General features: G+C 39.0%; 1 protein-coding gene across 4 annotated transcripts in view; it reads right to left on the minus strand.

Annotated features, from left to right (window-relative positions):
- Window positions 1-15: 15 nt before the first annotated feature.
- mtus1a (microtubule associated tumor suppressor 1a) overlaps window positions 16-14432 on the minus strand; it is a 38625-nt gene continuing 24208 nt past the window's right edge. For 2 of the 4 annotated variants that reach the window (XM_066649033.1, XM_066649036.1), the window contains 9 exons: window positions 13742-13965; window positions 10469-10535; window positions 5897-6111; window positions 5497-5602; window positions 5291-5364; window positions 5066-5161; window positions 4389-4502; window positions 3893-3990; window positions 16-1768 (listed from right to left, as the gene is read on the minus strand). In XM_066649033.1, the coding sequence (XP_066505130.1) occupies window positions 1549-1768; window positions 3893-3990; window positions 4389-4502; window positions 5066-5161; window positions 5291-5364; window positions 5497-5602; window positions 5897-6111; window positions 10469-10535; window positions 13742-13965 (1214 nt within the window). In that variant the 3' untranslated portion in view covers window positions 16-1548. Of the gene's footprint in view, window positions 1769-3892; window positions 3991-4388; window positions 4506-5065; window positions 5162-5290; window positions 5365-5496; window positions 5603-5896; window positions 6112-10468; window positions 10536-13741; window positions 13966-14432 lie in introns of all 4 variants that reach the window. The other 2 variants (XM_066649032.1, XM_066649035.1) reach the window with 1 other exon arrangement.

Consider the following 14432-nt stretch of genomic DNA (forward strand, 5'->3'; position numbering starts at 1 on the left):
ATAAACCCAACTTTTAAAACACATTTGAAATACTCAGACCTTAAAGCTGCAGTAGGAGGTTTCAGACAGTGAGGGGTGCTCCTGAGGCCACTGAAACATGCACAAAGACTTCTCTTGGTCCCATGGTCATATAGGTCATATGGGCTGGAGGTGGGGTAAAGTAACCCGCCTCTTTCTTCTGGGCTGAATAAGATCCTAAACCCGTATACATATTTAAATGAAGTTATTATACTGGCAGATTTACATTAGAGGCAGTCAGTAATGAGATTTTGTAAAGCTTAGAAACCTTAACGTTTGAATTAACACTCAAAACACTTGAATTACTGGCTCTACTTTGAGTAAAAACCAACTGTAATTTCTCCTTCAGGCTCATTACATACACATACGTGTCTGAATACTATGACGAGCTCAGATGTGTTTTTTTTACGTTAGATTTCTCCATCTTGCTTTTCAAAAACGAGTTTCTTCTCGTTCTAACACTTTCTATCACCAATTTGGTACTAGGCTTTTGAGACTATGGTAAAGCAGTTTTACCTACGTACATTTCAAAGCTGCTATCGGTAACACTTCTTAAATCACGGAAGGCCTTTGTTTTGTTTTGTTTTTTTTATTGCTGATGGCACATTATCCCTCTGTTTATAAACTGAAAACTTCAACAAAAGCATTTTGTAACTTGTTTAAAAAGACAGCATATAATGTGCATTCCTAAATAATGCAAGATTTAGAACAATCCAGTGACAGAAAAAAAAAAAATCTGAAATTAAAACAAAAACAGGTTCTGAGAAAGAGTGAAAAATGGTGTACAAGCCCTGAGATTTCTTTTCTTCCGATATCAGACATGAAAGAAAGTTAAAAAAGGTGGCCTCATTGGTTAAGTGCTTCTGTGCAATATTTTCTTCAGTATTTATCATTCGTCTGTACAATATTCACCTGAAGGTCTTTTCACACCAAGTCAGATTTTTACACACGAAAAAAGTTTTGAAAACAAACGCACATTAACCGCGTCCTTCAGAGTCCGACGCTGAAATGGAACTCGTTCTAGTTTGTGCGTTAAAAATCAGGCCAAATATTCTGAGCGCCGTTGTCATGGTTACAGCCCAAACAAATGAGCAGGATTGTGGTGGTTGAACAGCAGAACAAACACTTAAAACATAACCCAAACGCTGACAAATAAAACATGGAGGTTAAAAAATATATAATCCATTTTAATGCAAGGAGCAAGATGCAGAAGCGGAGCCTCATACCCCCACAATGACCTTCGGAAAATTCTTCCCATAATTTCAGAACACATGGGGGGAAAACAAAAACAAAAACAAAAAAAACCCACCACACCTTGGACACGGTGCAAAGGTTCCACTGTTTTAAAAATCGCATCTTTTTTTACATGTGGAAAACCAACGTACTCAGTGTGAAAAAGCCTTTAGAGTAGATCCGTTTTGGATTAATGTCCTTCAGGTGAGATGTCCCAGACCCAAACAGCTAATATAGCTTTTCAGTATAGAGGAGGACGTCTTTGAGAAGCTGCTTCCAGGAAGCTGAGGCACAGTGTTATCTGGGTGAAATAGGGGGGCTTGTGGAGAAGAGGCCAGAATTGCGAGGGCTTTGGAGAGTGATGGACGGGGACGATGGGGAGGTTTTGCGGGGGCTGCTCAGGTCTCCGTTCTGCAGCTTCCAGATCAACTCCTCGTTTTCCATAGAGAGACGCTTGTTGACTTTGGTCTCCTTTTGAAGAGATTCCTGCAGTACGGCCTGCTCTGTGGAGAGTTGCCTGACAAAAAAGTAGAAGTAGCTTATAATCAGTTTTCACTAGTACAAATGGAAAAGCACTGAGTGAAATGAGACAAAAACTGACAAAGGTTTTCTGGTTGTTCAAGGCCAGAAAAACCAAGAGACAAGGCATTACACTGATTTGACAGTTTTATGCTACACCTTGCATCTACACACACTTAATACAAAGGCCACACAGCTGCACTTTATTCACTCCATTTTCAAAATGTCATAGACACTGCAGAATGAGGCCTATTCTTGCTAAAATAACCATGCATAGTGGTTTTTAGGAAAAGGCAATGCTCTGATGGGAGTACGAGTCTCTAAAATACCAGTAATTCTGATATTTGGTCCATGCCATAGGAACTGATGCTTGACCCCAACAGACATTAACTGTCTGGACTGTTCATTCATCTCTGACATGGATAACACCACTTCTATACTCCTGGCTCTGTCCTTGTGTAACAGATTCGGGTTGCATTGCTAATGTCGATGGACAGCGTCAAATGAGAACAGGTTTCCGATGTACTCGAGACAAAGTGACTATATTTAATCACAGGAGTATGATGGGTCCTCACACAATGTTGAGGGCTATAAAGTTCACACACACACACACACACACACACACACACACACACACACACACACACACACACACACACACACACACACACACACACACACACACACACACACACACACACACACACACACACACACACACACACACACACACACACACACACACACACACACACACACACACACACACACACACACACACACACACACACACACACACACACACACACACACACACACACACACACACACACACACACACACACACACACACACACACACACACACACACACACACACACACACACACACACACACACACACACACACACACACACACACACACACACACACACACACACACACACACACCTGCTGGAGGTCATTTGAAGGGCTTTGCTACCTCCTCCTTTGTGTAAGGAGGAACAGTGCCAGTCTTGCTGCTGGTTGTAGCCCTCCTACAGCCCCCTCCACGTCTCCTGGTATGTCCTCCATGCTCTGGACACTGTGCTGACAGACACTGCAAAACGTCTTGCCACAGCTTGCACTGATGTGCCATCCTGGATGAGCTGCACTACCTGAGCAACTACACAGACCGGTCGTCGACAACCTTTACCACTCAAGGAGCCATTTGGAACCATTTCACACAGTAAAGAAAACACTGGGAGCCATAAAATCCTTTTGAAATTTTACATGAAATAACACTGCGCATAACAGGGTTTTTTGCCTTCGTGCTGTGTATAAACAAACTACACTGTTACATTTATGAAATTAATTAACGACTGCAGAAAAATTAAATCACATTTCTGCACGCAACAAAACATTTTTAACTCTGAAAAAAAAGACGTTGTGTTGACAGTTAAGTAAAATACTCAATGTCTATTTGAGTCCTTGTAGTAATGGGGGGAAAAAAAAAAACAAAAAAACGCCAAACTTAAATTATCCACTGGCAGCAAACAAAAATGCTGTCCTCTCTCTGCGTGCCGTCATCCTTTTACTGGCGCCATACAGTCAGCAGTCAAAAAGTTCAAGAAACCGCACACTGGCGGGTGTCGCACGTTGGAAGTTGTGACGTGTTTTAAGAGCGACAAAATATTTTAAAAATTTAAATATTTTAGATGATACAAGATCGCCATAATCTTCATAGAATTACATTTTGAAAATGAACGAACCAAAATAAAATATAATTTTATTTAAATACTCATTTTCAAACCTGAGCCGCATCAGAGGGATCAAAGAGGTTGCCGCGGGTCGCCGACCCCTGACCTAGACACTTGCCTCTCATTTCGACCCGTTGTCTGTTCCACTTGCACAAAAGCACATGAAATTGATTCACAATCAGTGTTGCCCCTAAATGGACAGGCTGATTTCATACAAGTTTGATTGACTTGGAGTTACATTGTGTTGTTTACGTGTTGCCTTTATTTTTTTGAACAGTGTATATAAACCAATGGGTCCAAAAGTGTCTAACACAGTGGTCAATGTGTGATGTGTGTGTAAATACACAAAAAATAGGAGCATATATGAATGAGTAAGATAATACCTTGATAAGGCCGCATGTTTGTCCATCCTGGCTTTTAGGTCCTCATTTTCTTGCTGAACTTTCTTAAAACATTCATCAAGCTTCACATTTTTCTCCAACTGGAATAAATAAAAAACAAATAAATACATTATTAAAAAGTCAATACTTGGATTAAATTATGCTTTAAACTGTAGATCTTTTCGTAAGTATGTCAGGTTACTTCTTGGATGTTTCACTTTTCCACCCCCATTGGGGGGGGGGGGGGGGGGATAAAAATAAAAAAGTGTTTTTCAGCACTTCACACATTATCATAATTAAACACCACATAATGCGGATATTATGGGATCTCACAAGACATGTCACACTCTGAAATTGCAACACAATTAATTAATATGTATAGGAAAAATACCTTAAGAAATGTCTGAAATATCTGTTATGAAAGTAAAAATGGAATGCCTTATTAATCTGATATAAGGGTAAGCTGAAGAAACCAATGACCAAAAGGAGTCAAACCCACCACTTTATCCATTTGCATTAGTTTCTTGTCTTGTTGGTGAATCTGTTTGTTCTTAATATCCAGCACCACTTTCAGACTTTCCAATTCTTGCTCCAGGTAGAGTGTGTGGGAGTCCTTCTAGAAGACTCAAAGAGTTAGTGTACAAGATCAGAGTATTTTAGCACATTCAGAGATACTTCTTGGTCTCCAGCACATATTCAAAAGGGACATACCAATTGGCACAAGGTGTTGAGTAGATACAGACAGGCATTGTGAAAGCAATGTACTGGGTTTATTAACTAGGTACATTTCACTGAAATGCAATGTTATTATTTTATGCATTGTGTATTTATACCTTTTCAAATAAACAATTTAGTCAATTAAAATAAAAATGACATCCCTATTACAGATTGTGGTGGCCAGTTTTAGTGGAGGATTCCTTATCTAAATCCTTTTGTGGCCACTTTAAATGCTATCAATGTCAGAACCCACTTAGCACTCTTCAGAGAGGCCTGCCTAATATTAAACTGCCACTCCTTGAAAATAGTTAGGCCCTAAATGGTGAGAAAAGTGTTTAAACTTTGCTATCAGTGAGCACTATTCTTGTCTAGCTGATAACAGACAAAACAGCATGTTAGAGTTGGAGGTAGAATAAAAAATAAATAAAAAAAAATAAAAAATAAAAAATAAAAAAGTACCTGACATTTATCTGCCAATTCTTTCCTTTTGTCCTCCTCAGCTTTCAGCTTCTCGCTGAGCAAGTTATTCTCAGATGCAAGTTCCTCAATTTGATTCTGATGGAGATACAAAATACCAATATGAAAAGTAGTTAGCACCTTTAGTTCCTGTATTATTTGTAATACAGGAAATTATGCTAGCTCTGTTTTTATCTAAAAAAAACAACAACATGTAATTTGGCTTACAGATAACATTGCTTCTGAATCTTTTAGTGTTTTTTCGAGAGAGGTCATGTCTTGCGCATGAGATTTTCTGAGCTCTGAAAGAAAGTAAATCCATAAAAAGATCATTTATATTTATAAAATCTTGTGATGCTGCTTTAAGGCATTTTAGACTTTTCAAACTGAGCAGTTAGATAACGTCTTGGAGGGAGAGAAAATATTTGACTCACCTTCAAAAGATTTTTCATAGTAATTTTTAAGGCTCTCCATCTTCGCTTTATGACTAGCTTCTAATTCTTTCTTCAGACCCTCATGCTTGGCTACCAACTCCTCAAGCTACACAGAGAAAAACAGTCTGAGGCATTCTGCCAAGTGTTTGAAGGTTGAACAGAACTGGTACACAAAACAATGTGTAAGACTGAAAACACAAGAAAATTAAAGTCACTAAAGACCAGCAAATCTAAAGAAAGACATAAGTAAATTGGACATCAAATGAAATAAGGACAAGGAAACTAGGCAAGCCTAGATTTGCAGGACCGCCATTAGCCATTGTCACAAAGAATTTTCTACAAAAGAACATCGTGTGAGAATTCAGATTGATATTAAATAAAAATCATGCTTCACGCTCACTTGCTGCTTCATCTGGGCTTTGTACTTCTCTGCCTCTTCTTGGTATGTCTGATGGACCTTCTCCCATTCTGCTGAATAGAAAGTTTTCAGACGTTCCTCCAGGTCAGCCAGGTCGGAGCGATGTTGCTCCTGCACTTTCTGCAGGACTCCATCGAAAGCTAAGCGTACCTCCTCCTTCTCTTGCTCTAAACGTTCACATGACTGCACTGAGGTCACTGTGGGAAAACAATCATGTGTTACATGTCAAAGGTAAATGTTACTGAATTCTTTGAGTGAGGCATACAATAAAATTTAATAATTATAATATATTATGCCAGAGTATTGGTGTCTTATAATAGTGTGGGTGCTAATTAATAAAAGAAACCTAAACATGCATAATGCATTAAAGTACTATAACCACCCTAACTTAAGATTTACTTAAACACTGAGCAACAATAACTACTCAGTTTCATAAAAATGTCATTTTTGAATTTTAATATATATCTATTGTATCACAACCTTGTATGATTGTGGCATGCTTTTGCCATATCACCTTTAATTATCAGGTTTGTACAGGTCCTATAAAATGTTTATGAGATGATCCAAGTTGTTCAGTGTGATAGGCTGTTTCAGATTTCAAAAAAACTGACAGTGTGTTTCATGATGTAATATAACCGCAGTAAATCTAACAAATCAAACATTAGATCAGGGGTGTCAAACTCATTTTCACAGAGGGCCACATCAGCATAATGGTTGCCCTCAAAGGGCCAGGTGTAACTGTAAGACAGCGTAAATGTAATCAAATGTAATGTAGACTAAAAGTACTCTTTAATGTTAAATAACTCTGAATTTATTACTTGTTCAACTTATAAATATTTGCATATATCTAAAAATATATTTGCTTGTTGCTCTGTCAACAACAAATCCTGTTAACTTGTCGGGTTAGTTACGCGTCTCTACGGCCAGCTGTGTTGCCAGGTTTCCTGCGAGTTCCTTAATTCGGTCCTGACATTTTTAAATGTCTGTATCCGGTCGGGACACACCTGCTCACAGACCTTCAGCACACACTGCTTCAGAAATGCACCCCGTGAAAAAGACTTAGACGTGCGAGCGATTTCTTCAGCTACAATAAAGCTAGCTTTCACAGCTGCGTTGTTTTGGGCCATAGCTCTCGTGAACATATTCTGCTGCAATCGTTTTTCTTTTCCTGGACATTTTGGGATTAGTATTTGTAGCTATTTCTTAATTCCACTTTTATGGAAAAAAAATAAATAAATAAATAAATATTTCGAAGAGGATACACGGCAATCTAGTGGTGGAATGCCGTAACTTGGCGGGCAACAATTGGCATTGTGGGAAATTAGTTTAAGGTCAATGTACGCTTTAGAATTAGTAGCGGAATAATTAATAATTAAGTCTAAAAGCGTGCATTGACCATAAACTTAATTTCCCACAATTCATGCTGATAATGTTACCCGTGAAGCGACGGCCACTAGATTGCAGTCAATCAGATCTTTTAAGCTCTTGCGGTCCACATTTGCCCTTGAGTTGAGCATTAGATTGTACTGGAACAATTTTCTGCCTTCATTTTATTCAACGACTTTGTTAACATCGGAATCTTGCCTGAACTGGTGTTTGTGATTGAGGCGCCAGTTTAAAACAGTGGCAGCTTCAAAGACAAGCTATTATATGAACAAACATTTGCTGCATTGACATAAGGTGCTGCCAACAACCGAAGTATGATTCATAAGAAAAGCACTCTCCTTGGATACACAGTTGTCAACACAGTTATGAAATAACTAGCAGTGTGACAAGTTAAGCTGCAACTCTTAAATGAGAGTAAATGTCGTGTTACAACTATCGAGAGTGTTCTGATAGATCAAAGTATGTTAGTTCACAACAGTATGAGTTCATGTGTGAAAACCAACACTCAAGATCAGCACAGGATTGGATATGTTCTCAATTTCTAAGCAGCTTCTCTTATTATTGGAAACAGTTGCTCCTTAACTGACTCCCAAAGGACTAGGAACACACTGCTGCTGCAGTTTGAACACAGTAATATATCTGGTGGAATCACAGCTGCAGCTGCTGTGTTCTACAGTGTGTATAAAGTGGTCAAACAACCACATCGCAGCAGCAGGCTACTCTTGTAAATATCCAAATGCATGCCCACTGTACAGTTTCAGTTTAACTGGGGTTGTAGAACAGTTATCCTTGGCTACATTATTAATGTTTATCAATACTAGCAATATCAATACTAACAGATATGCCAACAGTACAGTAGCCTAAATTAATTCAAACAGATGCTTCCCTGTGCTGAGCTTGAATCCTGATCTCTTTCATAGACAACCAGAAACAACTTAAAAACACCTCAAATCCAAACCCGTAAAAAAAGATTTAAAAATACATGACTCCCAATTTTCACTCCTGGGATTGCATATAAATTACTACACAAACGGGTTTCATAAATATCTGTAAACCTACAGTGCAGGTCATGGCTTTTACCATCAGTAAAATGAGTCACTGACCCTCATCTGTTTCTAATCAATAGTCAAAAGGAGGAGCTTGGGGTCAATTTATTTGTGGCTATAGCACAAAGCAGTCTATTAACTCTTCAGGCAAACAGTCACACCCTATACAAATAACCAAACCATGTTAATGCTAGTGAGAATGAAATCAAAATAACCGGCCAAAGTGTAAAATATCTGCACTATAACCTATCCCTAATGTACACAAACAAGTATGACATCTGCAGTGCCAGAGACAGCAGACAAGCCAGACAAGTCACTAATGGCTGCATGCGTTTCATAAATCTGCAGTGTAATTCTATTACAGGAAATTTATGGTGCAGAGCTCAGATGCACTGCCTATAAATAATCTAAATAACGTGAGCAAATGGAAAAGCAACAGAGACAGTAGGGGTCTGCTTGTCATTGAACAACAGGACCAGGAAGGCACAGTTTTACTTGGATATCATAAAAAGCCACAGCTGTAAGATCATAATTGGAGCAATAATAATAATAATAAATCTACAGAAATCATTTTTGGGTTGTTCATACCAAGGACAACACAGTAGTGATGTTCAAGGTCCAAGCCAATTTTCAAGGCAGTTCAATGGTATTGCAATATTGCCAACTTGGTTGTCCACAAATAAACCATTTAATTATACTCATTTCTACAGAACGAATGAAACTGCTATGCATCTATGCATGTCTAAGATATTAATTGCATATAATTACAGTAAACTGTAAAATATGGCATAGACAAGGGATACCTCACCAGCTATTATCAGTATTCCCAGATAAAAGGCTTCAATCAGACAAGACTAGACTGATTTTCCAGACACCGCAACAAGCAATCTACATTAGTGCAATTTAATAAGACTAAGCATTTATATCGCCAGCCTGGAGAGGAGCCAAAACAAAATGCCTTATGCACCAATGAGCAAGCTTCAGTGACATCACTGCACAGAGACTCTCATGACAGTCATTAATAGCAAGTGTAAATCAATATTTACAGCTTGTATTGGTACCACTCTCCAATAGAGTAGGCCCAACATTTGGGCAAAGGGAAGGCATTGGGCTTTTCTAAAATACTGGAATGTGCTAACAGGCTGTGACGATGTGATTATAAATGGCAAAGATTACAAAAAATCATGCGCAGTATTACCAGAGCCAGCTATAATGGCAAAGACAGAATATATAATGCCTGAAAACTAGGATAGTCTGAGCTCCAGTGTACTAAAATCAAGACCACAAAACAAAGGCTTAGGGAACAGATTTTGGGAATCAATCATAAATACATCCAAGTCTCTGAAAGACAACACATTTCAAAGTTTCTGTAACTGAAATACATAATTGAGAATCTAGGGATGTACATGTATGGACTGAACCCAAAATACCTCCTTCCTCTAGTACTTCAACTTAATCATAATAACTGTCCCTATAGACATGGAGGGCCCGGACCCTGGGGTGCTTCTGCATGCCAAGACAGAGGCCTACCCCAAAGGTGTCTAGAGGTAAAGTCGTGTGGGAAAATGCGCGTTTCTGAAATCCCCCTCAAGCGCCAGTGACTTTGCCCTGCCATATTACAGGGCAGTAAAACAGATAGCACTTCCCCCTTCCCTGCCCTAAAATCACTCATGGTTCACTGGCTAGTTCATGTGTAGTGGTGGGTGGGTGAAATTTAACCGAGAAAAACCCCACTGTCAAATTACAGAGCAGGAGGGGAAGCCAGGTCATTCAGAATGTTTTTGTGGAGAAACAGCACACCCACTGTCCTACTCATTGATTACTGCCACTTGTGACAAGTAACCAGTTTATTTAAGCCATGCCCTAAAGGCAGTTTTGCTGTTCCCCCCCCCTTTCTGTTTACAAATACTAGAAACTATGTACCACTAAAAAGACAAACGGTATTGTAGTAGACAAATTTACTGATAAATTATATATATATATTTTAAAAATCATTTTAACACTTGTGAGTCACACTGTACATCCAAAAAGTAAACTGTCATTTTATTCAAATTGATAAGACTGTCTTCTTCTAGTTTAAGGTTTTGTCATGAGAGCTACAACATACAGCTTCTGCACTCACCCAGTTCTTCTCGCAGTTTTAGTAGTTCCGATGAAAGCTCCTGGCGCCGTTTTACAGATTCTTCATTCTACAGAGAGAAGGAAAACTCCCATCAGGACCTTACACAATACTTAAATACATCATTTTTTTTCCCTGAGCCTCTGTTCAGGTGATCTTGTGACCAAAAAAATTAAAAAATGCTGCTTTTAACAACATAACATTAGTTATGTTGTGGTGCTGAAGCAATTACTGTTTGCATTTGTCTTTTAAATAAAGTATCCTAAAGCATACAGACTTCTTCATTTCCCTGAACAGGGGACAGCTTCAGGTTAAGTAGAATGAGAAGCAACAGAACGTAATTCCTTTCCTCATGCAACTGGGTAAAGAATGATGCAGAGAGGTGTAATCAGTCTTCAAATCACTTACACACCCACCACTTGGTTTTCACTTTTTTTTTTTGATAATATGGATGACAGCCAGCACCACAGCTGCAGTGCTCCTGTAAGCCTCGCAAAAGGACGCAGAGGAAACCCAAAAAACACTTTTCAGTATACGCTTCAGTATAACGCTTTTCAAAAACTGACCAATAAAATCCCCGTTGACACATGCATCCACAAGATTCAAACTGATACATGAATTTGCAGATATGTACGAAAAGACAATGTGCCTGCAATTGCCAAGTGCTACATGATGAGTCACTTATAAACTCTCAAACCATATAGCCCAAGATTAATAATTAAAAACCAAACAGACAGCACACCGTGTGCCAGCATCCACAGATATAACATGTCTTATCTTACCCCTGATCCCAGAGGAGAAGCTGAATATTTTTTACCCTAGATCCTGCGCAGGGAACATTAAGGCACTGTTTGCTGCTGGAGCAGCCCATCTTCTGGCAGTCCTCTGCAGCACTGCTGAGTCCAGGGGACAGCAGCCCAGGTGGAGGAACCACCACCACCACCTCCCCACACAACTGCTTTTTCGCTTTACATCAGAGGGATGCCTGGATAAACCCGTTCCATTGGCCGTGGTCTCCTCCAACCACTCGCCTCTCAGTGGCAGGGACTTACCGTAACCTCTCTAGTACAGGAGCATTGGAGGGAGGAGACTACACTGCACATGGGCAGGGTATTTATTGCTGCACATTCAGACTGCCACAACAGGCAAAGCATAGAAGAGAGGAAATAATAATAAAAAAGCTATTTATCTGAGCAATGTGTTTATTTGCTAAAAACAAAAAAATCTGAACAAAACCACTCACAGCTACAATTTTATAGAATAAAATAGATCTTATATTTCTTGTTTTATATTATTTTTTGTATTTACTGTGATTATATATAACTTTATACAAGCACCACGCTGACTGAGAGGCCATATAATTCTCATCTTAGGAGCCTAAGACTTCACAGTACCGTTTATTTTCTTTTTAGGTGTTACTGCAGGTTTTTTGTTTGGATTTTCTGCTGGTATAGCTATTCAGTTGATTTCATAGTTATGTTTCACAAGCCAGAATGTTAATCTATTAAACAAAATTTGCTTTGTGTCATCTTTGTGACTTGCTACAAAGTAACACAGCTGGGCAAATAACCTCTAAATATAGTGATTCCATAATGTTTGCTAGGGGTTGTATTTCATATTGTCTTACTCTGAAGCCCTAGAGATAGTTTTCCTTACTGTAACAAGATAATTTGATAGAATGCATTAAAAACCTCAAGGAAACAAAATCAATATGGACAGTTATTCAGCCTGAAAAAGGACACCACTGCATGCAATGCATTAAAAGACGGTCAAAGCAAATGAAACGACTAAACAAAATTACCTTGCACATTCTCATAGTAAAATTATGGCTACAGGCTAAGTGTTGACAACTCTTTTCAGACAAGTGATAAGAACCAGCCCACTCCACCTTTCTAAATGCCTGGCTCTGCCTGTAACCATATCGAGTCAGCAGCTGTACATTCTCACACAGACATGGCAAGGCCCAGCCCACTATTCTTAAGCTAATGAATGATTTCACTGGAGCACACTGCGTTCCTGCACCAAAGAATCATATTAAACTAACAACTCTCATTTTACCTGGCAACAGCAAAAATGAACGATAATGTTTGTGTGGGGAGGACAAATGATCCTAAAGGACAAATGACCAAGGTTTAAACTAAATAAGGCATGATGGAATCTATACAACATGCCAGCTGTAAATATACAGTAGAAACATATGCTGAGAAATGTAATACCTTAAATAATCCATACTAATTCTACAGTTTCTCTGTTCCTCAATCTGTGAACTAATAATTGATCCCCATGTCTCAATGCAAGCATATGCAACATATCAATAAATATGGGCATTTGTATTAGGTATCATTAAATTATTTCAGGACAATTACTAATTCAAATGCTTGGTTCATGCAAACTATGCAATACACTGGATAATGGTGACTTATTACATTCACTGTACTGTGCTTTGCTTAGGGATGAGCATTTATATGAGTGTATTATCAAAGACAGTCTATAACTGGCCCCAGGTCAAAAGTAGCCCTCTCAGCACTAAATATACCCTATATACATATACATTTTATATATACACACACACACATATATATATATATATACACATACACACACACACGCCTGGGGTATATACAGCCATTGATTGAAACATTGCTTACACTAGGTGCTGAAAAGACATAACAAAAAGGCTACATGTCTTGTAGAGCTCCAGCATGGTTGTTAAGAGTTCTACTTTCTCTATAATACATTTCTTGAACCTTGGATACTTCACTTATTTACCTTTGTGCTTCTTATGCAAGCTTTTTGATTTTATTCAATGAATTATATAAATGGACTGTGGTCGCTGACGTTCACAAAGTTTAGAAGGGAAAAAAAGGGACACATTCACTCTTAATCGGCCATACATGTACAACCTTACTTTAGATGCAGTTAATAGGAAGTCAATGTCAATAGGAAGGCGTGAACCTACTTATGAAAGCGGATTACCGAACCATGTGAGGGCAACACCACAACAAACAGAGCAGGGGAGTGCACTCTTACCACTGCCAACATATGGTGCGCATGCGTGCACACACTCTCTGCATGAACCCACACTTCATACTCCCAAAGCAAAACAAGTACCCTGGCTCTAAATGATATAGCCAAATACACAAATCGCTGTCCAAAATAATCAAATATTTAGTATCTCTGAATGATAGCAAATCAGAAAATTGAGCTCACTATGAGCATGTATGATAATAAATAAAGAACATGGGCAGGAAAAGGGAAAATAATAATAAAAATTACCTCGGCACAAAGATTTTGTATGACCACAGCAATTGCCTCAAATCTGCGATTGTTGGCTTTGAAGCTAGTTTTCATCAACTGGATTGTCTGGTTTTTCTTCTCACACAGAGCCTTGAAGTATTCCACGCCTCGTGGCTTGGTCTCTGGTGGCACCAGGTCCGGATGGCTGCTTGTCTGGCCCTGATGCTGGCTTCGAGATGTCGTCTTCACCTTCCCCCTATCAACTGTAAGAGACAACCGGTTTAGAGGGACTACAACGTTCAGCATCCTATCCCACTCAAGTTTCGTGCATTAATATGCAATGCCCAGGTTCAACAGTTCCAGCTCTAGCAGTTAGGAGTCATATGGAGCTGTTTCTCTGTTAGGAGTCTCCAAACAGTAGTGCTGAATGAGATTACCTCTTTCTCCTGATCATCTCTCCCCCTCTGGCCTTTCTCAGACATCATAGCACTCTTATTTTAGCAGGGCCATGCCACTGGAGTTTTGATTTACATCAGCTTTATAAATACAACACCAGATCATAACAGCCTGAATCCCTCTAACAAGGGGGCATTACCGGTGAGTGGACAGAGGGGGAAGAAAAAAAATAAATAAAAAAAAGACCTAAAGGCACCTTCACTTAAAAGTCACTTTCAACTGCCAAATACACAAGGTATGTACAGCTACACACAAACAAATTCCTCTCTTTTTT

The sequence above is a fragment of the Hoplias malabaricus genome, chromosome 17 (genome assembly GCF_029633855.1).
Source record: "Hoplias malabaricus isolate fHopMal1 chromosome 17, fHopMal1.hap1, whole genome shotgun sequence".
In the NCBI taxonomy this organism is placed as follows: Eukaryota; Metazoa; Chordata; class Actinopteri; order Characiformes; family Erythrinidae; genus Hoplias; species Hoplias malabaricus.